Raw genomic sequence first — 24,779 nt, forward strand, 5'->3', positions numbered from 1 at the left:
GATGACGACATTTCGGCGCCGTGGCGGAATGGCGCCTTTCAGCTCTGAGGCGGGCAGTGCCGTGGGTCCCACAGGTGAGTGGCGCGGGAGGCGCGCGTGAAACGGTCCCGTGCCCCGGCGGTTTCCCCGAGTCCCTGGGTAGGCCGTCTCCGTTCCTCCGCGAGCCCCAGGACTCGGGCCGGCCCCGGCCGCTCTGCCCAGGCCGGGCGGGCTGGGGAGGCGAGGGCCCCGGCTGAGTCTTCTTGCTACCCTTCTGGGCCATGCCTTTGTGCCACCTTCCAGCGCGACTCGTACACTCTGTCTCGGTAGTGTACGAGAGACACTGCTCGTTGAAGGTTAACGTTCGTTAAAGGAATTGAGGGAAGGAGAGCTTTGTGTTGAAGTTTAGCCTTGGTCTCAACAGGCGGTGTGGAAGAGAGAGCCGGATGTGGGTCTCTGCTCGACCCTTACTGTGTTCTCCACATCTCCGAGCCTGGGTTTCCTCAGCTGTAATAGGGTCCCGATGCCCAATTGGCAGGAGAGTTGGGCACAACAAGCGGGGTCATGCTGCTGAGGGAGGTCTTGGCAGCGACAGAATTTGCTTGGAGCGATTGGCGTTGCCTAAGGGCTGTCACACTCAGAAAAAAAACCAAACGGGGTCCGAAGCAGCTCTTGGAGAAAATAGGTGTTGAAGAGGCGAGATGAAGCGGACGCTAAGTGCAGGGCACTCAAAGACCTTGATGGGCGAAGGGGACCATGGCAGAATCAGAACCAGAGCGTGCGAGACACCTCTTGGAATTCCCGGGTTTGAATTTCCTCTCTTGGAAATTTCCTGGAAGTTCCTCTGGGCCTCACTCTTTCAGTTGCTGCCCATGAAAGCTTCTGAGCAGAGATGCTTTCGCTTTCACATCATCACTTCTAAAACTCTGTGTTTTTCCAACAGTCCACGGTTTTATGCTACTCTGATCATTTTGGAGTAGTGCACAGTGTTTTCTTGACCAAGTGTCTTGGGACTGAGGCTTTTAAATTTTCTTTAACACTGAAATTGATAGCTAGGTTAAGAATTGAAAAAGCCTCTACTTTGGGAGGCCTAGGTCGCGGATCACTTGAGGCCAGGAATTTAAGACCAACCTGGTCACCATAGGGAAACCTGCCTCTACTAAAAATAGGAAAATTAGCCCGCCGTGGTGGCAGGCACCTGTAGTCCTAGTTACTCAGGAGGCTGAGCCACGAGAATTGTTTAAACTTTGGAGGTGGTGGTTGCAATGAGATGAAGGAGTGAGACTCCTGTCTCAAAAAATAAATAAATAAATAAATAACTTGGGAGATGTTCCTATTGCCAAGTGGCAGAGATTCCTGTTTCCTCTCACACTACAACTGCCTACACAGCCTTCTTAAACCCAGCCTCTCCCCCTCCACAGACTGCCAGGTGCCACCCCAGTGCCTTTACTTGTGCAGTAGGCAGAGCTGGGCCATGAAAACTGTACGTAGCTCACCAGTGGGACTTGGCAGACTTCCTCTTCGAAGTCTAGGTCTGAGCATTTTTCATTTCTGATCTGGGTGGGCGGAGAGGTAGGAATCTAGAAAGCTAATCCTAGTTTTTTGTTTTGTTTTGTTTTATTTTCATTTTTTTGAGAGAGTTTCCCTCTGTCACCCTGGCTAAAGTGCAATGGTGCGATCTTGGCTCACTGCAACCTCGGCCTCCTGGGCTCAAGCGTTTCTTGTGCCCCAGCCTCCTGAGTCACTGGGACTACAGGCACCTGCCACCACACCTGGATAATTTTTGTATTTTTAGTAGAGATGGGGATTTGCCATGTTAACTGGGCTTGTCTTGAACTCCTGGCCTCAAGTGATCCTCCTGCTAGTGCCTCCTAAAGTGCTGGGGTTACAGGCATGAGCCACCGCCACTGGCCTTTGATCCTAGTTTTCTGATGACTCATTCAAAGGCTCCCTTGGCAGAGCTTGCTCTTCTCCATTCATTGCATAGTGCACAGATAATATGCAGGGATTTTGCCCTGTCTCAGAGAGTTTCATGAGGCCGTCTTTGTATTGGAATCTTGGTTCTGCCACTTACTAGCTGGGTGGGAGTAAGTGACTTTTCCCATTTCTGCCTCTCTTTCCTCGTCTTTACTGACGTGCACTCATAGTACATCTGTACCCATAGCGTTGTTGTGAAGATGGTTTTTATATTTTTATATGACAAACTTAGCAGCTTTAACCAACACTCGTTTATTATCTCAGAGTTACATATGCGTAAGTCCAGGCAGGCTCAGCTGTGTATCACAAGACTGAATTCAAGGTGTTGGCAGCTTTGCTATTATCTGGAGCAAAAAAGCTGCTTCTATATTTATTTAGGTTGAGGGCAGAATCCAGTTCCTTGGAGTTGTAGAACTGAGGTCTCGGTTTTCTTGCTGGCTGTCGGCTGGGGGCTACTCTCTAACTTAAGGTCCACTAACTAGGACTCTAATTGTATTTGCAGAATGCTGTCATAGCAGTACCTAGATGAGTATTTGATTGAACAGCCAGGGGTCAAGATTCTTGGGGCTATCTTTAGAATTCTGCCTACCACTGAGGATTAAATGAGGAGATATACAGAGAGCCTTTAGAGCGAGTCCTGGTGTATAACAAATGCTGTACAAGCATTGCCAAGGATTTAGTACCACAAACTTGGCTCTGAAGTTGGCCACTGTGGGCTGCATGAGAACAGTGCTTCTTTTTTTTTTTTTAAGCGTAGCCCCGGGAGGAACCTGGGGCTGCAAGTGTGTTCGAAGTATCGATGATCAATTCCTTTTTTTTCTTTTTTAGTTGGAGTCTTCCTTCAGCCACCCAGGCTGGAGTGTAGTAGTGCGATCTTGGCACACTGCAACCACTGGCTCCTGGGTTCAAGCGATTCTTCTGTCTCAACCTCCCAAATAGCTGGGATTATAGGTACCCGCCATCATGCCTGGCTAATTTTTGTATGTTAGTAGAGACGGGGTTTCACCGTGTTGACCAGGCTGGTCTTGAGCTCCTGACCTCAGGTGATCCGCCTGCCTGGGCTTCCTAAAGTGCTAGGATTACAGGCATGAGTCACTGCGCCTGGCCAAGAATAGTGTTTCTATAAAACATCGGAATTGCTGGCTGGGTGTGGTGGCTCACACTTGTAATCCCAGCACTTTGGGAGGCTGAGGCGTATAGATGGCCTGAGTCTGGGAGTTCAAGAAAATACAAAAAGTATCTGGGTTTGGAGGTGTGTGCCTATAGTCCTAGCTACTTGGGAGGCTGATGCAGGAAGATCACTTGAGCTCAGGAGTCTGAGATTGCAGTGGGCTATGATCACACCACTGCACTCCAGCCCGAGCAACAAAGCAAGACCCTTTCTCAAGTAAATAAATAGATAAATAAATAAATAAATAAGAAAGACATGAGAATTGGTAATGCATTGTGAAACTATGTAATATTTTGTTAGGGCCAGGTGCAGTGGCTCACACCTGTAACCTCAACATTTAGGAGGTCAACACAGGAGGATCCGTGGAGGCTAGGACTTGAAACTAGCCTGGACAACATAGCCGGACCCTGTCTCAACAAAAAACAAAAAAGAAAATTAGCCAGGCGTGGTGGTGCGTACCTGTAGTCCCAGCTACTCAGGAGGCTGAGGCGGGAGGATTGCTTGAACTCAGGAGTTTGAGATTGCAGTAAGCTGTGATTGTGCTGCTGCATTGTGCTTGGGCAACAAAATGAGACCCTGTCTGTAAAAAAATAAACTGGAAAGATTCTTCTGTGTTGCAGATGTTGAGATTTCATCTTTGTTTTTCCAAAGTGGTTTGCTAAGAAGGCCATTTTCGGCTTTCCACTGGAGGCTGCTATGGCATTCCCTCACCTGCAGCAGCCCAGCTTTCTACTGGTAAATATCAGCTGCCTGCACGAGTGTCAGTGTGGCCATAGTTCTGTAGCTGTGGGACTTGAGTGTCCTTGCCACTGATTTGAAGAGCTCTGTAGTGGTTGTTTTTCAGGGGCGTGTGATGTCAACAATGCCAGACAACTTAAGCTTGACTGTGCCTCCTTAATACTAAAGAACCTTGGAGTTATTCAATCTCAAGACAAGTTTATTCAAATGCTATTTTCTCAACTTCCCAAGGGTATGAGGAGGAAGAGGAGCAAGTGAGAAGGATGTATATCAGACTGTTCATCACCTGTAAATTCTCGAACAGATATGAAGCATTCTAATGATCATAACTGTCATCAGTGAAAAGTGGAGACAGTTGTGCTGGGGGCTGCTAGGTTTACACTTTAAGTATTAAACATGATGCTGAGAACTGGGTGCAATGGCTTATGCCTCGAGTTTCAGCTACTGAGGAGACTGAGGCTGGAGAATTACTTGAGCCCAATCTGGGCAACATAGTAAGACTCAAAAGGAAGAAGAAATGATACTGAAAACTTACTGAGAAGTGAGAAGTTAGGTATAAGGTAAGTATTAGTGATGGAAGTTCCTAATTTTAGTTCTTAGGAGGTGTTTTTGTGACCATTTATGTGGAAGGACATTCTTCCTTAGTGCACCCCACTGAAGCCAATAGGCCTGGCCCATGGCCAGACAGCTTAAGTCTCCATCTCTGTCTCAAGCCCTGTGAAATCCACCCTCATATGGAGGTAGACAAGGCCTTAGATACCCTTTGGCAAAGCTCTCTACATTGAAATTCTAGCAGTTTCTCCTGATCTTAATCCATTTGCACAGATGCCCCTTTTCTCCTTGTCATCAGGGTGCTTTCCTCACATCCCGTGACTGTGGGTAGATCTCATTAGTCCTTGTCCTCAGTCTTTTCTGGCCCCTCCATTGCCTTTGTGATTAGTGTCTACTTGGCTGAAGCCGTCTGTATTTGCCTGCCCCGTGTTTTAAGATCAGTTGTTTAGTAGGTTCACTGTTTACTGAATAAAGCGCAGCTTGTTTAGGAGCTTCTGCTATAGCCCTGATGTTGTTGGGCATTCTTACTGATGGTCACAACAGTGTAATCACTGTGGTCCATCAGGTGGGAAATTTCCATTTGATGCATACAGACACAGCGGCACTCTGTGGTCTGTGACAGTTGCCCGTACACAGTTGAGATCCTCTTCTGGTTTTGGGGCTGACCATGGGGCCAATCCCTACTTAAGGGTCAGTGTTGTAATTCAGTCCTGTTCTGATGATGTGCAGCATTCTGAGGGGGTACTGGGAAGCAAGCCTGAGAGTTCCTGGTCCAGAGAGCACAGAACCACAGCTTCTCCTAGTAGCATTCTTTGGGCCACTGACACATGTGAGAGGCTGGGGAGTGAGGCCAGTGGTTATGTGCCTGACTCATAACCTATTGCTTGGATTTCTGTTTGACTCAATACAGAGTATCACTAAAAGCTGCATAGTGAATGCCCTCATGATTTTTTTGCTTTGTTCTGTCTTCTAGGCTAGCCTGAAAGCTGACTCTATAAATAAGTCCTTTCCACAGCAGTGCCAAGACTTGGTTAAAGTCATTGAGGATTTTCCAGCAAAGGTATAGCTTTGCTAATGTCTCATTTTGCAGCATGTCTTATACATTCCTTGAAGAACTTTACTGTAATTCCTACTTCTCCACCTCTCCCAACCCCCCCAACCCCTGCCACCCGACCCTGATCGCTGCCTGGCACAGAGACATTATTGTGACCATTATGTTTATGGACACATTTAAACATGTGAACTTGTAGATCAGGGGTTCTCAACTGCAGGTGCTCTGTCCCTCAGGGGACATTTGGCAATGTCAGAGACATTTCTGGTTGTCACATCTGGGGGTGGATGGGAGTATATGCTACTGGCATCTGGGAAGTAGAGGTCAGGAATGCTGGAAACATCCTGCAAAGCACAGGACAGCTCCCTACAACAGAGTATCCAGCCCAAAATGGCAATAGCACCAAGGTCGAGAATGCTAAAAATATGTATTTAAATCACTTCTGGAATTGTCGAGCCCAGACAAGGAGTTAATAGCAAATGGCAACAGATCAGCTATGTTTCAGGGTCTTCACTCTGGAAAGGATGTTGCTTTCCTTTCTGATGGAACATCGTTCAAGTCAGAAGTTTCCAACATTGTTTTAAAGAATCTTTTGGTGTGGTGGCTCATGCCTGTAATCCCAACTCGTTGGGACACCAAGGTGGGAGGATCACTTAAGCCCAGGAGCTCAAGACCACTCTAGGCAACATACTGAGATCCTGTCTGTACAAGAAATTTAAAAATTAGTCGAGCATGGTGGTGTGTGCCTATTGTCTCAGGTACTCAGAAGGCTGAGGTAGGAGCATTGCTTGAGCCCAGGAGGTCAAGGCTGAAGTGAGCCCTGATTGCACCACTGCACTCCAGCCAGGGCAACAGAGTGAGACCCTGTTGCAAAAAACATGCTTTTTTTTTTTTTACATTTTTTACTTCATTGTTTATGTTAATTTTTTTGTTTGTTTTTTTGTTGTTGTTGTTTGGTTTTTTAATTTAGTCTTCTATCACACACAAAAGATGTATTTTGATTGGAGGCTGACTTATGCCATACATCCCACTGGAAGAACCCAAAGCTGCTCTTCTTGTTGGCACCATGGCACCAGGGTTCCTTTGGGTACAGGGCTGATCCCCTGAGTCTCAGCCAGGGAATGGCCTCCTCAGAGGGAGCTGGGTAGCAGGTGGTGCATGACTGGAGCTGGAGCAGGAATGGACACTGGTCCTGCCCACAGCTTTTCCGCACACAGTTTCAGGAGCTGCACACCATCTTCCCATGGCTGGTAGAGAACATTTTTGGCAGCTTAGATGGTGTCCTCATTGGCTGGAACCTCTGCTGCTTACAGGGGCGTGTGAGTCCTGTGGAGTAGAGCATCGCGATGGAATTTCTTGACCCTGGGTAGGTAGGTTTGTTGCCTGAGAGAGGCTGGGTGCTTCCTCATGGTGATTCTACTTTTAAGTCACTCTCTCAATTTCTTAACCTTAGGAAATAATCAAAGCAAGATAATTTGCAGTTCATTTGCCCTGTTTTTGTTTGTTTATTCAATCTCATCTTCAGTGGCCCAATGATGAAGTTGGTTTATAAGCTTCAAGCTGAAGACTGTAAGTTTGACTTTCCAGTCTCCTACCTGCCTGTAAGTAAAACACAGAGGTGAGAGTGGTGCTCAGGGCAGTGGGCCTTGCACAGCCCTGCTGTGATGGCAAATTCAGGAGTGAGTTGCTCCGGGATGAGACGCAAATTTCCTCTGAAGGCAAATTCAGGAGTGAGTTGCTCCGGGATGAGACGCAAAGGAGATGGGTATTGCATGGCCGCTATCTTAGTCATCTGAAGCTTTTTATAAGATGGTAGGAGAAGTTTTAAGCAAAGACTCTTGTTAGGCACTTCTCAGAGGCAGGGCACTATCCCCACAGGTGGGTTCTGTATGCAGGTCTCTTCTCCAGCAGCCTTCCCGAGGGGCTGCTGTGCATGTGGGGCACCACATATCAGGCATTACACACCAGCACCTGCCCACAAGCCCCACCGCCTCGCTCTGCAGGGTCCTGTGAAGGCATCCATCCAGGAGTGCATCCTCCCTGACAGTCCTCTGTACCACAACAAAGTCCAGTTCACCCCTGCTGGGGGCCTTGGCCTGAACCTGGCCCTGAGTATCCTTTGGTGGCCCTGAGGTAGGGAGGCTGTGGGTGACCCAGCACTCGACACTGGGGGCGTGGCTCAGCAACCCTGCATGTTTGCCCCTGACGCTGCCATCAGATCCGTTCGAGTATTACATATTCTTCTTTGCCTTGAGCCTCATCACTCAGAAGGTAGGGAAGGGATGTCTCTTCCTGGGAGGGGTGGGGCCACGGCCCAGGACTTCCTGCACTTGCCAGTGCTCGGCCACCAGGCAGTGTCCAGAGCCTATGCTAACAACTGGCTTGGTTTTCCAGCCACTACCTGTGTCCCTCCACGTCCGTTATTGAGATTAATCACAGTCCAGTACATTAACAGGTACTCTGCCAGAAATTTATAATCCAGAATTATATAGCTTTTCAGCTACTAAAATGTGGCCTTTTGGCCAGGCACAGTGGCTCACGCCTGTAATCCCCAGCACTTTGGGAGCCCGAGGTGGGTGGATTGCCTGAGCTCAGGAGTTCATGACCAGCCTGGGCAACATGGTGAAACCCCATCTCTACTAAAATGAAAAAAAAAAAAAAAAAAATTAGCCAGGCATGGCAATGTGTGCCTGTAGTCCCAGCTACTCAGGAGGCTGAGGCAGGAGAATTGTTTGAACCTGGGAGGTAGAGGTTGCAGTGAGCCAAGATCACGCCACTGCACTCCAGCCTGGGGTGACAGAGCTAGACTCTGTCTCAAAAAAAAAGGTGGCATTTTATTTCATATTGACTTTAACGTATTATTTACCCCTAAAATAAACATTCATTTGAGACATATACTTATCAATAATACATAACTTCATATACTTTATTATGTGGTAGTCACTGAAGTACCTTGCATTTCATAGCTTTTTTGAAACCAAATTTTTTCTTAAATTGTTCACGTAATTGAGCATGTCAGTGGAAGTATTTTCAGTCTCAGATTGTTCACTATTTCATTTATGGCTCGCCACCACTGTGTCTTATATATTTGCTGATAGAAAGTTTCAAGTTCAAAATAGATCACGTAGTACCTATAAAAAATAAAGAAAAAAAGATATTTCTCTACCTTTGAAGTGATGTGCTACTTTTTTCTCTGTGCTGGCAAAACTTCATTTATTCTGTAACCATTAAATACAAAATGGTAGTTTAAATTGTACTCAATTGTAAATGTATTAATAACATGGTTATCAACAGTTATTAATCAAGTCTTTATATAAAAATGCCTTCTTCATACTGTATTGACTCTGTCCTTTTCATGTCAGTGATCTGGGACAATGTCTAAAAGTTCCTCAAAGGCCTAACTCTGGGTGAAGTTCTAGGTCATCTAACTGTCTGCTTACCCACCTCTTATTCTTTTAAGCTAATTACATCTATATTTGGTTTCTCAAGAGTTTACCTTGAATGTGATCTGGAATGATGCTTTGGGTAATGGTTCCTTGTCTTTTACTCACTGCAGCAGTGAACTAGAGAAACCCCCCTCCTACCATGTCCCTGGAACAGAGTTGGGGCTTGAAACAGCCCTGATCCCTATCACTCTGGAATGGAAAATTGATAAAATTTTAAGTTACTCTCTACCCTAGGTTTTCTTATCATCACAGATGAGGGAAAATGGCGACCTTCCTCCCCTGCCCCCCATGAGGTACCTTTCCCAAGTCCGGATTTCAGAAGTGAACTACCTCTGACAGTGGGAAGCCTCTTAATATTGCCAGGGTTTCTCTTCCAAATGCAACTATTTATTGCTGTAAATACAGTATTCTTTTTTTCTTGAGACAAGGTCTTACTCTATTGCCAAGGCTGGAGTGCAGTGGCGCAATTACAGCTCACTGCAGCCTCCACCTCTCAGGCTCAAGTGATCCTCCCACCTCAGCTTCCTGAGTAGCTGTGACTACAGGTGTGTGTCACCATGCCTGGGTAACTTTTAAATTTTTTGTAGAGATAGGGTCTTAAAGACAGGCATGGTAGGTCATGCCTGTAATCCCAGCACTCTGGGAGGCCAAGGTGAGCAGATTACTTGAGGCCAGGAGTTTGAGACCAGCCTAGCCAACATGGCAAAACCTCTTCTCTACTAAAAATACAAAAATTAGCCAGGCATTTTGGTGCATGCTTGTAATCCCAGCTACTCAGGAGGCTGAGGCAGGAGAATCACTTGAACCCAGGAGGTGGAGGTTGCAGTGAGCTAAGATTGTGCCACTGCACTCTAGCCTGGGTGACAGAGCAAGATTCTGTCAAAACAAACAAACAAACAAAGATAGGGTCTTCACTATGTTGCCCAGTCTGGTCTCAAACTCCTAGGCTCCCTCAGCCTACCCAAGCAATCCTCCCACCTCAGCCTCCTGAAGTGCTGGGATTACCGGCATAAGCTACTGCACCTGGCCCAAATACAATATTCTTGACAGTGGTAACCCCTCCTATGGCTCTTCCTGCTGCTCAGGGATGATCAGTTTTCCTAAGAGAGCTAAAAATTTGTTCCATTACATTAATATCTTGAGAAGGAAGTTAGTGATTATGCTAAGGAAACTGTGCCCAGTAGCTAAGGAAGAATCACTGGGTCTCATGAGTCAGTTACAGGACGGTCACAGGGAAACACTGTTATAAATTAGTCAGAGGCTAATAGTCTTCCTTGATCTGTACTTCAGTTCCAATTTTCTGAATATAAGGGACCTCAGTGCATGGATGGAGGAATATCTGAGGTCCTCTTCACGTTTATCTGAGGGTGTTATTCTTCCCATACATCATCCTCTTCCTTTAAAAGGAAACTAGACCACGAGAATATAAACTAAAGGCTGTCTTGACCCACAGCTTGCTGGTTCACTTGTTCATAGGTCCCAGCTTGTAGAGGTGCCATGGTCATCAGTGGGGACTTGCTAGCTTATTAGACTCTAGCCTCCAAAATCAAGGAACAGGTGTTCTGTATCTTACTTAGATTTGAAAGTTTTGAACAGTCTTTGACTCACAGTGGTGATAGGCTCTAGGACCTTAAGGAGCTGTTTGGATCAGACCTGGATGCTTGATTGGTACTACATGACTAAACTGAATTTTTAGAAGAAAACAGCTCCTGGGGCTTATTGGGCTTTATGTGACCAGGCAGGAAAGAAGGAAACTGAAGATATTCCATGGTAGCTGAGAATGCTGATCTGCTGACATATGAGATTCCAAAAAAAATTGTGTGTTGATTGGGTTGTAGAAGGAACTGAAAGTTCTTTAGTGATTGGTAGATGAGCCAGAAAAATTCTGCTTATAACTCAACTTGTGGTTTTTACTTTTACTCCATGCTGTCTGGGTCTGGGATACAGGCTTATGTTGGATTTCAAAACCAGCAAATTGGTATGTATCAGCCTACCATTCACCAACGCTGATGACCAAATGCTGTGCATTAGTTCAGACTAGAAAAACAATTCCACTATGATATGACCGATCTCTAATAGTACAATGGTGTTGTGTTTACAGCAACCATACTCATTCACCCACAACTGCCTCTCACCAAGTACAGCTTCTGTCCCAGCTGCTTCCCTGAATTCCCAGGATCACTGGTGCCCCAGAAGCCTGATAGAAGAATAAAGGTTTATTGAAAAGTGACTCAAGGAAACTATTTAGTTTGGCAAGGATTGTATGTGGAGTATGTAAACAGGTGCTGGGACCCTGGGCAAGAGATTCTTCCTCCAGGGAGTACACATCACCTGTCCATTCCAGAGGCATGAGATCTGCTACTTGGTTCCCTTCAAAATCATGGAGGTCATTAGCCTCATAGTCTTTGACTTCAGCTTCAATATGACGTGTATCCTGAGAGTAATTCAGTAGAAAGATTCCCCCTTTCCTCCTTTATCCCACTACTCTCTCTGCCTTATTTCTCTTATTCTTCTCACTCACATGTATCTTGAAAGAAATTCAGTCTTTTCTTTACTTTTTTATGACTTATAACTCTACTGTACTTAACACTTCAACTTGCTGAAAATAGCCTCCTTTAACCAAAACTCCACTAAAATTCTCTTAGCAAGTCAGCTAAATTTAGAGGGCTCTCTCCAAGATTAAAGTGACTTGGCCCTATTCTGTGTTGCATTTGATGCTTTTTTTACTATTTCTATATTCTGAAATTTGGCTTTCATACTCACTCTCTTTTTATTATTATTTAAGAAATGGGGTCTTGCTATGGTGCCCAGTCCAGAGTGCAATAGCTATTCACAGCCATGATCACAGCACACTGCAGACTTGAACTCTTGGCCTCAAGTGATCCTCCCACCTCAGCCTTATGCTATCATATGCTCTTGTTCCTCCTCTACCTGTATCATTCCCTCTCAGTCTCCTTTGTTCTCTCTCCTCTACTTCTCCCTACCCTCTTTAACAGTTACTATTCTCCAAAGTTTCAGACTTGGTCCTATCCTCTCAACTGTTTGCATGCCTTAAAAACAAACAAATGGGTCAGGTGCAATGGCTCATGCCTGTAATCCCAGCACTTTGGGAGGCCAAGGTGGGCAGATCACCTGAGATGAGGAGTTCGAAACTAGCCTGACCAATATGGTGAAACCATCTTTACTGAAAATAAAAAATTAGCCGGGCATGGTGGTGCGTGCCTGTAATCTCAGCTACTCGGAAGGCTGAGGCAGGAGAATTGCTTGAACCCAGGAAGTGGAGGTTGTGGTGAGCCGAGATTGTGTCACTGTACTCCAGCCTGGGTGACAGATGGGACTCCATCTTAAAAAACAAACAAACAAAAAAATGAACCAACAAGCAAAACTTCCTTATTTGTTTTTAAATCTTTGCCTCTAATTAAAATGTTTCTTCTGAGTTCTACTTCCCATATTTCCAAATATCAGTGTCTGAGATTTAAAAATCTAAGAACACAAAACATAAAAGACAAAAAATGCTGGGATTTGATCCCCATCTCTATCCCTATTTAACCACTATGTTAATTATAAGAACTAATTACAAGATCTTAAGGATTGTTACACGGACTGTATCAAATACATCAAGTAGTAACTATAACATTTAATACTTTATTGAGTCAATCTGTCATTCATGGTAGTTATTATTCTGGAATCACCACTGTAAACATTTAAATTAACCTTTGCATTTTGTTATTTTCTTTGTTCGCTACAAACTTTCAACAAATTGTAGCTAGTGTCAGTAATTAGTGAAAACTCCTTACCTTTTTCCATAAAATTCCATGACTGGTATTGAGTAATATTCTTCGGATCCTGAATCTTCTATAAATGTATTAGCAGCACAATCTCGTATCTTTTCTAAATTTTTCTAAAATATGAGTTAGGTTACTAAAGACATATCTTTAAACACATCTAAAAAATTATAAGAATTATTTGTATGAAATGGCATATATGTAAAAGACAAATTTTAAATTTACTATTCCAGAAGACCCTGATAGCAGCTGCATGTATCTAATCCTTACTTTGAGAATGAGGAAAAAAATATAAAAAGGAAAACCTATAGTATACAGAAGGTGGAAAAGCAATAACAAATGAAAAGTAGAATGTTTACACTAAATTCCAGGTGAAGAATTACTATTCTCTAACTTTAGAGGATCTCTGTTCTAATCCTAATTCTTTGAGAAAAAATGGAAGAATGAGTGTCTAGAGATTTCTACCGCACTCTTTGGTTACCTATTCTAGGGCAAATATGGTCTATTAGAAGTCTAAATTCTGTGAGGATCATAGCTGTACCTAGCTTATTTATAATTTTATCTCAGATATCGAACACAGTACGTTACATATAACTGTACTTAATTCATTTATGTTAAAATAATACATGAATGAGTGAGTGAGTTGTAAGAATAGTCATCTGGAGAGCTGTTTAGTGCCTCTATCAACAGAGGCTCTTTTTGGTTGAAGAACAGGATAAAAGAGTTGTGAAATGACAAACTGTCTAAGGAATGATCATTTAAACCTGAAAATCTTCCAAAGCATTTTCAATTGAAGGAATGCTGATATCAAATTCAATTCCTCTGTGAACATGAAAATATTTATTTTCTTTGTAGTGAAAATTCTGGCATTTAAAATCTCTTCCATAAATAAATGGAGGCAATTCTCGCTCTGTCTTGACCTTGTCATCTGCAGAAATGAAAACAAACTTTTATTTAAAACATGAACAGCACATAAACAATCATATTTTAAGAGATCTAATTTCTCATTCATGTAAACGAAAATTCCAGATGAAATTAAAATCTTAGTAATTATAGTCCATAAAATTATTTACGTTGTTAATGTATATAAATATTTTAACTAATTAGAATATATTTTTGGCTATGCACAGTGGCTCATGTCTGTAATCCCAGCATTTTGAGAGGCCAAGGGGGGCAGATCGCTTAAGCCCAGGAGTTCAAGACCAGTCTGGGCAATATGGTGAAACCCTGTCTCTACTAAAAATACAAAAACCAGCTGAGTGTGATGGTGCATGCCTGTAATCCCAGCTACTTAGGGGGCGGAGGTGGGAGGACTGCTTGAGCCCAGGAGGTCAAAACTGCAGTAAGCTGAGATCATGCCACTGCACTCCAGCCAGGTGACAGAGTGACACCCTGTCTCATACACACACACACACACACACACACACAAAATAAATATTGACATTTTGAGCATTTTCTGTAGGTTTATTGTACAGATATCTCAAAAGTATGCTCAAAACATTGTTCTAATTATTGATTTCTTGTAAGTGAGCTCAAGATTAATATCTTACTCTAATTACAAGAAAGGACTAGAAACCCTATGCCTAAGAGAATCTTTGGTTAAATAAACAAAAGCTTATCTCGTGTAAAAAAAGACATTATAAAGAAATAGATGGGTATATCTCACATACAAAAATAACCAGCCCATATTTCTGGAAAGTAACGAAACTACACAGAAAACTTATTTTTAAAAATAATTTTCTCTGCCGGGCACAGTGGCTCACACCTGTACTCCCAGCACTTTGGGAGGCTGAGGTGGGCAGATCACCTGAGGTCAGGAGTTTGAGACCAGCCTGGCCAACATAGCAAAATCCTGTCTATACTAAAAATTGAAAAATTAGCTGGGTATGGTGGTGGATGCCTGTAATCCCAGCTACTCAGTAGGCTGAGACAGAAGAATCACTTGAACCCAGGAAGCAGAGGTTGCAGTGAGCTGAGATCATGTCACTGCATTCCAGCCTGTGTGACAGAGCAAGACTCTGTCTCAAAAACAAAAACAAAAACAAAAAACCTCAAATTCCAGCAAAGATTAGATTAGGTTTTTCAATATTTTGACTGGTTGGTAGAATATGGTTTCATCAACATAAGGTACATAATGTATTTCGGGAAATAAAAACAGTAAAGTACAAAAAATAATATACACTATACATCCTGATCTCAACACCGAGAATTAACTATTTAACATTAGTCATATTTGCTTCCCATAGTTTAAGTAATAAGATATTGCAGATATAGCTAACGTTCTCTTTAAGAAAGTCCCTCCCACTTCTATACATGCTCCCAAGAGCCATGTACTGTCATGATTCCATTTCTAATAGTTCACAGATAATTTATATCTTCAGCACCTGAATTCTCATGGCACCAACTTTTACTAAAGGATTTGCAAAATTTCTGCTGAAAATGTGCCATCTGAAGAAAAAGCCCATTATAATAAACCTACATGCTTAAACAGCAATGAAAGTGTATAAATTGTATGCTAATCTGGATAGGATGAAGAGCTTATACTGAAGTCCCAACAAATCGCATTAATTATGGCCCTGTTTCAGCTCTCTATTCTATTACATTGCTCTGTTTGTTTATTACAGTGCCAATACTGCCTTCATTTAATTACTGTTTTAACATGTTTCATTTCAATGTAATTCTACATTCATTACTGTAGTTTTATTATAGAGCAGCAAAGGGTCATTAATGGTCTTTCAGAAATTAATGACCCTTTGCTGGTGTATATTAATGTTAGAGTGTGTAAACTTCAGTGAAAAATATGATGAGGATTTTGAATAGAAGTACATTGAATTTATAGAGTAATTTGAATGAGATGATATATTCGCAGTGTTGTCCCATCATGAACATGGCATATTTCCCTGTTCATATGAACTTATTTTAGCTTATTTTGAAACTTTCAGTAGCCTTTGTAATTAGTATAAATATATACAAAGTACTATGTACAGATACTGAGTGTTTTAAATTACATTAGAGACATCAAATTTTGTTTTCTCTTTTGGACAGGTTATAGCTAGGTTACTGCCTGTACCCATATACCAGAAACAAAATTGTATTTAAACATATATTTAATATATACCTATATTTTATACTTGATTTTTGGTGATACTCTTACCTGAAAAAGGCTAAAGCAGACTATTTAAATATGGAACATTCATTTTCTTCTTTAAACTCAGTAGAAATGGAATCAGAAAACATATTAACTTTAGGTATCCTATCCCTCTTCTGATATCTTCTTTCTTCTCAAAGTGTTTTTGAATAATCTTTTTTTGAAGATATAATCTTTGCTGTAGTCTCTGGTAGGTATAAATATCAAGATAATCTTAATTATATCTTATAGTATTAGTAAGCCAATAGTCTGTTTCAAATATAAAGACATGTTCATACTGTTGAACTTGTGTGGTACTGAATGTTAACTTTAGCATAATATTTTCAGCATATTTCATAAATACAGCTGTTTCTTCTGGGCTACTGGGATCATATGTTGGATCTTCATTAATGTCTTCATCATAGATTCCATTAAAGTCTGGATCCTTTGTAATATCAGTCAAACCTTTACGATAAAAAACAAAAATTTCAGACAGTGAAAATTTCATATTTGGCTTCTGGATAAATATGGAAGACTGAACACAAGATTTTATCGTGAAATTTTACTAACATGACAGTAAAGGAAAAATTAGATGCTGTAACCCAAATACAAAATTCTAAGCACCCCCTACAACCTACTGAACAAACCTGTTTGGCCAAAGGGACCCAAGAGAAACCTTAAAAACTGAGTTCTTCTTTTTGTAGCAATTGTGAATGGCAGTTCGTTCTTGATTTGGCTTTCTTTAAGTCTGTTATTGGTGTAGACAAATGCTTGTGATTTTTGCACATTGATTTTATATCCTGAGACTTTGCTGAAGTTGCTTATCAGTTTCAGGAGTTTTTGGGCTGACGCGATGGTGTCTTCTCGGTATACTATCATGTCGTCTGCAAATAGAGACAATTTGGCTTCCACCTTTCCTATTTGAATACCTTGGAATACAACTCACAAGGAACGTAAGGGACCTCTTCAAGGAAAACTACAAACCACTGCTCAACAAAATAAGAGAGGACACAAACAGATGGAGAAACATTCCATGTTCATGGTTAGGAAGAATTAATATCGTGAAAATGGCTATACTGCCCAAAGTAATTTACAGAATCAACCCTATCCCCATCAAGCTACCATTGACTTTCTTCACAGAACTGGAAAAAACCACCACGAACTTCATATGGAACCAAAAGAGAGCCCGCATAGCCAAGTCAATTCTAAGCAAAAAGAACATAGCGGGGGGCATCACACTACCGGATTTCAAACTATGCTACAAGGCTACAGTAGTCAAAACAGCATGGTACTGGTACCAAAACAGAGATATAGACCAATGGAACAAAACAGAGGCGTCGGAGGCAACACAACATATCTACAACCATACAATCTTTGATAAACCTGACAAAAACAAGCAATGGGGAAAGGATTCCCTGTTTAACAAATGGTGTTGGGAAAACTGGCTAGCCATGTGCAGAAAGCAGAAACTGGACCCCTTCCTGACACCTTACACTAAAATTAACTCCAGATGGATTAAAGACTTAAACATAAGACCTGGCATGATAAAAACCCTAGAAGGAAATCTAGGCAAAACTATCCAGGACATAGGAGTAGGCAAGGACTTCATGAACAAAACACCAAAAGCATTGGCAACAAAAGCCAAAATAGACAAATGGGACCTAATGAAACTCCACAGCTTCTGCATGGCAAAAGAAACAGTCACTAGAGTGAATCAGCAACCAACAGAATGGGAAAAAATTTTTGCAGTTTACCCATCTGACAAAGGGCTGATATCCAGAATTTACAAAGAACTCAAACAGATTTACAGGAAAAAAACAAACAAGCCCATTCGAAAGTGGGCAAAGGATATGAACAGACACTTTACGAAAGAAGACATATATGAGGCCGACAATCATATGAAAAAATGCTCATCGTCACTGGTCATCAGAGAGATGCAAATCAAAACCACATTGAGATACCATCTCACGCCAGTTAGAATGGCGATCATTAAAAAATCTGGAGACAACAGATGCTGGAGAGGATGTGGAGAAAAAGGAACACTTTTACACTGTTGGTGGGAGTGTAAATTAGTTCAACCATTGTGGAAGACAGTGTGGCGATTCCTCAAGGCCTTAGAAATAGAAATTCCATTTGACCCAGCAATCCCATTACTGGGTATATATCCAAAGGACTATAAATCGTTCTACTATAAGGACACATGCACACGAATGTTTATTGCAGCACTGTTTACAATAGCAAGGACCTGGAATCAACCCAAATGCCCATTGATGATAGACTGGATTGGAAAAATGTGGCACATATACACCATGGAATATTATGCAGCAATCAGAAATGATGAGTTTGTGTCGTTTGTAGGGACATGGATGAATCTGGAGAACATCATTCTCAGCAAACTGACACAAGAACAGAAAATGAAACACCACATATTCTCACTCATAGGCGGGTGATGAAAAATGAGAACACATGGACACAGGGAGGGGAGTACTAAACACTGGGGTCTATTGGGGGGAAAAGGGGAGGGCCAGTGGGAGGGGGAGGTGGGGAGGGATAGCCTGGGGAGAAATGCCAAATGTGGGTGAAGGGGAGAAATGAAGCAAAACACACTGCCATGTGTGTACCTACGCAACTGTCTTGCATGTTCTGCTCATGTACCCCAAAACCTAAAATGCAATAAAAAAATTTAAAAAAAAAACAAAAAACTGAGTTCTTGGCCATGATGGGATGGGAGGTCAGACATGCCTCATTATACTCCTTTCCTTTTGTGGTTTAGACACAACCAACTGATCAGCATTAATGTCAAAATACAGATCATAAGACTGACAGAATGAACTATTTATAACAATAATATACCAAATTATAAACAAAACCTAGGACCATGCCAGGCAAGGATGAAGTCACAAACCCCTCTACTTAAAGAGTAAACTAGGTTCTAACTGCCACAAGGTTTTTCTTTTTTCTCTCACAGTTAAACAAGCACTGTCCTCAAGAAAAGCAATTTTTAAAATTATAGCTCGTTCCCCAACAGATGCTGAATAATTGACCTCCCTGTCTCCCAAGCCATAACTAGAGCTTTGATTGGAGAAGAAACTGATTTTAATAACTTTCTCCTCATAAGACCACTGATCATAATGTGGTTCTGTCCTGTTTACAGAGGCTATAAACAGTGAATGCCTTCAAGTCCCTGCTTCACCTTCTGACATATAGTAAGAGCCTAATTGTAATGCATTTAAATGTTAAGTCTTCACCCCAAAGCAAACACAAATATGTAATATGCATGTTTGTTCAATATGCATGTTAGGACCCACTTCATGAATGTTCATAGCTCTTCCTATAATTTGTTGCATATGTATACTTGGCCAAACAGTTCAGCTTAAATTCCTGTCTTGCTCCTTCCTTCCTTGAAGTGCCTGTCAGAGTAGCCAGTTTGAAGACTGTAATCCTTTAGAAGAAATATACAGATTTATTGCAATCTGTATCAAAATAACAGTCACTATTCTTTACAGAAATAAAAAAAGAATCCTAAAATCTATATGAAACCACAAAAGATCCAGAATAGCCAGTCATCCTGAGCAAAAAGAACAAAATTGGAGGAATGATATTACCTGACTTCAAATTATACTGCAAGGTGAAAATCACCAAAACTGCATGCTACTGGCATAAAAACAGACACACAGACCAAAGCAACAGGATAGAGAACTTATAAACAAATCCATACTTATACAGTGAACTCATTTTCAACAATAGTGCCAAGAACATTCACTAGGGAAAGGACAGTCTCCTCAATAAATGGCACTGGGAAAACTGGATATCCATATATGAAGAATGAAACTAGCCCCTATCTCTCACCATATTCAAACATCAAATAAAAATGGATTAAATACTTAAATCTAAGACCTCAAACTATGAAAATACTAAAAAAAATTAGAGAAACTTTCCAGGATATCAGCCTGGACAAAGATTTCTTCAGTAATATCTCACAAGCATAGTTTGCAACCAAAGCAAAAATGGACAAATGGGATCACATCAACTTAAAAATCTTCTATATAACAAACGAAACAATCAACAAACTGAAGAGACAACCTACAGAATGGGATAAAATATTTGAAAACTGTCTATCCAACAAGGGCTTAATAACCAGACTATATAAGGAGCTCAAACAATTCTATAAGAGAAAAAATCTAATCTGATTTAAAAATGGGCAAAAGATCGGAATAGACATTTCTCAAAAGGAGACATACAAATAGCAAACAGGAATATGAAAAAGTGTTCAACATGTCCTATCATCAGAGAAATGCAAATCCAAACTATAATAAGAGATCATCTCAATCCAATTAAAATGGGCTTTATACAAAAGACAGGCAAAAATGAATGCTGGTTAGTACGTGGAGAAAAGGGAACCCTAGTACACTGTTGGTAGGAATGTAAACTAGTGCAGTCACTATATAGAACAGTTTGGCGGTTTCTCAAAAAAAATGAAAAATATAGCTACCATATGATACAGCAATTCCACTGCTGGTTATAAATCCAAATGAAAGGGAATCAGAATATCAAAGGGATATCTGCAGTCCCATGTTTGCTGCAGCACTGTTCATAATAACCAAGATTTGGAAGCAACCTAAGTGTCCATTAACGGATGAATGGATAAAATGTGGTACATACAGACAATGGAGTACTATTTAGCCATGAGATCCTGTCATTTGCAATAACTTGGATGAAACTGGAGGATATTATGGTAAGTGAAATAAGCCACACGTAGACAAACTTTGCATGTTCTCACTTATTTGTTGGAGCTAAAAATTAAAACAATTGACCTCATGGAAACAGAGATGGTTGCCAGAAGCTGGGAAAGGTGGCAGGGAATGATGGGGTTGGAGGAGAGTGGGGATAATTAATGGTTACAAAAATATAGTTAGATAGAATGAATAAGATCTAGTATTTGACCACAACAAGATGACTACAGTCAAGATGACTACCACAACAACAATAATTTATTGTACATTTAAAAAACTATAAGTATAATTGGATTGTTTGTAACACAAAGGATACATGTTTGAGGTGATGAATACCCCATTTGCCCTGATGTAATTATTAGGCATTGCATGCCTGTGTCAAAATAGGTCATAGAAATATATATACCTACTATGTACCCACATACATTAAAAATAATTCAAAAAATAGTCTCCTTTCCAAATTTGTAAATCTCATGATTCTTAAGTTAGCAATGCCAATAAAATTGTGTTAAGAGGAAAGCAGACAGATGAGCAGGTTACTAAGGAGAATGAAGAAAGAGAAAACATACGTCCCACCTTTGATCAAAGAAAACATGGAACAATAAGAAAATGTGATTTTTCTTTAAGCAGGGAATCAGCTTCTCACTTGAGCCAAAAGCATAGTTTGTTTTTTCAGGCTAGTATTGTTTCCTCCCTCCCTCCCTCCCTCCTCCCTTCCTTCTTTCTTTTTTGCCAATGAGAAGATAGACATATACAATAAACAAAGAATCTGCCAGCTAAGTAATCATCACTTAATAAATAAGAATTAAAACTGTGATTATGATTGTGATATAAGAAAAAAAAGAATTAAAATTTGATCTTACTTTATTAAAAAATGACAAATTTCCCATGCTGCATTTTCTTGCCACTTACAAAGAAATTGAGGACTTTCTTGCTGTCAAATGGTCTTTTTAAGATAGTTATATCTACAATGTTACCCTTAATATAGACTTGAGAAAACTCCCTGGAGTCATAAGACATGCCTGTAGAACATGTGGCACTGTTTGTAACATAAATGCTTTAAAGTATAAATGACAGGTCATTGTATCTTTTTCCTTTTTCTTTTTCAAATCTTTTTTTTTTTTAAAGGCCGGAATACTCTTGGTTTTTTTTTTTTTTTTTAACGGTCAATACAATTAATTTTCTTTCTGCACAATCGGTAGATAAATTATAAAGTAATGAAAGGGACTCTGGCAATTTAAAGAAGTCTAAAAAGCCAGAGGGATTGTTGATAGCACTAAAATTTCATTGCTTGGGGTGGCTGGGAGCCAACAAAAACCACAAGAAGCCTTTGAAATTGAAAGCATTATGTGGAGGCTGTGAAGGACCAGCCATGGCGTAAGAATTTTTTTAAAGAAAAGGTGTAGTGAGACCCCTAGATCATCTTCCCCAGATAGCACAGCCCCTCTCATCTTCCTCACTAAAAGGGTACAAAGCACAGCCGAGGTGCAGCTGTGATGAAAATGAGTTAAATGAGAGTCTGAGTGCTGAACTGAGAGATCCATAGCTCCTTCTCCTCCTTTGGCCCCAGACTCATGGCTCTCCCTCCAAGCAGGAGACTGGAGGAAACAGACCTGCAGATATAACATCGGCAGGACAGGCTTCCTAGTGGAAAGTCAGGGCTTCCTCCTCATCACTCTACACTGAGGTCTACCAGTGTTCCTATCTCACTCCCAAATGAAAACAAGCAGCAAGGGTCACCTAGTGGGTGAGGAGAGCCTCTCAGATGAAAGAGAGACACAGGAATTACTGGGCCAGGGGCAGGGAGAGAGCCTAAAAAAAAGCAAATTAGGCTTAAAGCAATGAGTGCTAACCAAAGAAGGAAGAGGAAGGTATCAAGAGAGACATCTCTAAAGAAAAAATGGAACTTGATATCCCACTTTTTATTGAAAAGAGCTCCCTTCAAATATTTCCCTTCAAAAGACTGGAACTGAACTAGTAATAAGTACATGGAAAACTTAGCTACTTAAAAAAAAATGATCATTTATATCATGAAAAAATAAAGTTCCTTAAATCAAGTACCAGAAGTAAAGAATAACAATAACAAAGTTATTAAAGAAAGGAAATGTCCCAGCTTGGACAACATAGTGACATAGCAAGACCTATCTCTACAAAAAATAAACAACAACAACAACAAAATAGCTGAGCATGGTGGCACATGCCTATAGTCCCAGTTACTCAGGAGGCTGGCATGGGAAGATTATTTGGGCCCAGCAGTCTGAGGCTGCAGTGAGCTGACATCACGCCACTGCACTCAAGCCTGGGTGACAGAGTGAGAGCTTGTCCCTTTAAGAAAAAATTCAAAATAGAGAGTGCACATTATATAAGCTAACTGGAAGGAATATGTACAAAGTCATAGGAAAGTACACAATGAAAAAGTTTAATACAAAATTGGATCAAACTAAATTTGTAAGTGAGGGAAATATAACTTTCCACAGCTTTAATCTCTCTGCTTTTTTTTTTTTTTTTTTTTTTGAGATAGGGTCTCTGTTACCCAGGCTGGAGTGTAGTGGTATGATCTTGGCTCACTGCAGCAGCTTCAACCTCCTGGGCTCAAGTGATCTTCCCACCTCAGCCTCCCGAGTAGCTGGGACTACAGGAATGCACCACCATGCCCGCCTAATTTTGTATATTTTGTAGAAATGGGGTTTCACCACATTGGCCAGGCTGGTTTCGAACTCCTGAGCTCAAGTGAATCACCTACCTCAGCCTCCTAAAGTGCTGGGATTACCCGCCTGAGCCACTGTGCCTGGCCAATTCCCTTATATTCTATTATCCATTTAATTTCTACATGTATTGAAAGTTTACTATATGTCATACACTGTATAAGGTTCTGAGAATTTAAAATCAAGCCAAAAAGACAATTTTCTGTGCTCTCAAGAAAGAGCTTAATGTCTATTATGGAAGAAAGAAATTAAACCAATAATTTCAATTCAAAATACAAAGTGTTTCTCTGTGCATAGATAAGAGTCCAAATAAAGGAGGCAGTGTCTGAATAAAGTCTCAAAAAATGAGTAGCAATAACCCTAGGAAGAATGTGGATGAGTGGTGTGAGGTGAGCCGGAAGAAGGCATTCCCGACAGAGAACAGGGAATGAACAGGAAAATAATTTTTTTCAATGTTTCAATTAAAAGTTCCCTTCTCCTATTTTGCTATCATGAAATGTTTTCTTCTTTCCTTCCATTCCCCTAGCCTTCTGGAAAGAGTCCAAGAATTTGACAATTAGATCAAGGGATCCACCCTGATTAAAATCCCTGCTGAGAAAACTGGGTAACATGACCAGATTTTTTGAGGTGCTCTATTCTCTACAATTGCTACCGTTTTTAAAGAATGGTGTTGCTGGTGATTTGTACAATGCAAAGCTATGTGAGAGGTAAAGGTTCACTTGACCAAAACTGAAATGCCCTCCCAGAAAGAGTTGGCTTTCTACACAGTTTCTTGGAAATCCACTGTAGCACAGTGTTTAAGATAATCATATGGTCAGGTGCAGGGTATGAACCCAGTTTCCCAGTCATGCCAAGAGAGGAGTTGCTGTTTTCCCAAACATGAATGGTGTTGTAACAACTTACACTGCTTCTAGCTTGCTGCCATGTAGCTGCAATTACAAAGCTTGGACATCAGCTCTCTGATCATACCAGTGGAGATGGGGTACACTCCCTCAATCTCTGACACTAAGCTTGGAAGAAAGGGCTACAGCCAAATTTACATGAGTCACACTGTGTACCAGCCATCTTTTGTTCCTTGCCTCACATCCTTTCAGACCACACTTTTAAACTGTAGTTTTTGCTCCATACAGGCTTGACCTGACTGCACCTTTCCTCAAGTGCACCACAGGATACTTATTTTTGTCCTGAGCCTTCTCTGCCACGGCTGTTAGACTCCGACTCCTGCTTACTTGATGGCAAAGTTAGTTACATCAAGCAACGTCATGGCCCAGGATTTGGTCTATTTCACCCAGCTGTCTGTCATATCTGAGGGCCATCCTCTATGAGGATTCCCTTGCAGTGGTGAACCTGGTAAGGGGATCAGACACATAGGGACATTCTAATCAAGTTGTAGGTGGAAAGGGAGAGCACCAAAAGAGTAATGCTGTCTTTTCTACACCTACATTTTCAGGGGTGATTCTCAAAACAGCCACCAGCATAGCACTGGCACTGACCAATAAGAATAGACATTAGCCA

At 41.3% G+C, this 24,779-nt stretch overlaps 2 protein-coding genes across 2 annotated transcripts in view; one reads left to right on the forward strand and one right to left on the reverse strand.

Annotated features, from left to right (window-relative positions):
- LOC144576688 (sphingomyelin phosphodiesterase 4-like) lies at positions 1–14,567 on the forward strand. Its single transcript, XM_078328045.1, has 7 exons — positions 1–74; positions 5,391–5,477; positions 6,686–6,834; positions 6,994–7,069; positions 7,472–7,580; positions 7,687–7,739; positions 7,863–14,567. The coding sequence occupies exons 3-7, from the start codon at positions 6,815–6,817 to the stop codon at positions 7,893–7,895; spliced, it is 291 nt and encodes a 96-aa protein (XP_078184171.1). The 5' UTR covers positions 1–74; positions 5,391–5,477; positions 6,686–6,814; the 3' UTR covers positions 7,896–14,567.
- LOC103790548 (ankyrin and armadillo repeat-containing protein-like) overlaps positions 8,370–24,779 on the reverse strand; it is a 22,448-nt gene continuing 6,038 nt past the window's right edge. The window contains 4 exon segments of the mRNA XM_078328046.1: positions 8,370–8,599; positions 12,137–12,257; positions 12,712–13,627; positions 15,854–16,291. Coding sequence (XP_078184172.1) covers positions 13,458–13,627; positions 15,854–16,291 — 608 coding nt within the window. The 3' untranslated portion in view covers positions 8,370–8,599; positions 12,137–12,257; positions 12,712–13,457.

This window comes from Callithrix jacchus, chromosome 6, assembly GCF_049354715.1.
Source record: "Callithrix jacchus isolate 240 chromosome 6, calJac240_pri, whole genome shotgun sequence".
NCBI classification, from domain to species: domain Eukaryota; kingdom Metazoa; phylum Chordata; class Mammalia; order Primates; family Cebidae; genus Callithrix; species Callithrix jacchus.

What these genes read in the sequence shown, in the direction of transcription:
- LOC144576688 (XM_078328045.1), top strand. Translation starts at nt 6,815, where the DNA reads ATGGAATTTCTTGACCCTGG. An exon ending in ATGGAATTTCTTGACCCTGG is followed by an intron (nt 6,835 to 6,993) that starts GTAGGTAGGTTT and finishes TCTCATCTTCAG; the next exon opens with TGGCCCAATGATGAAGTTGG. An exon ending in TGAGCCTCATCACTCAGAAG is followed by an intron (nt 7,740 to 7,862) that starts GTAGGGAAGGGA and finishes TTGGTTTTCCAG; the next exon opens with CCACTACCTGTGTCCCTCCA.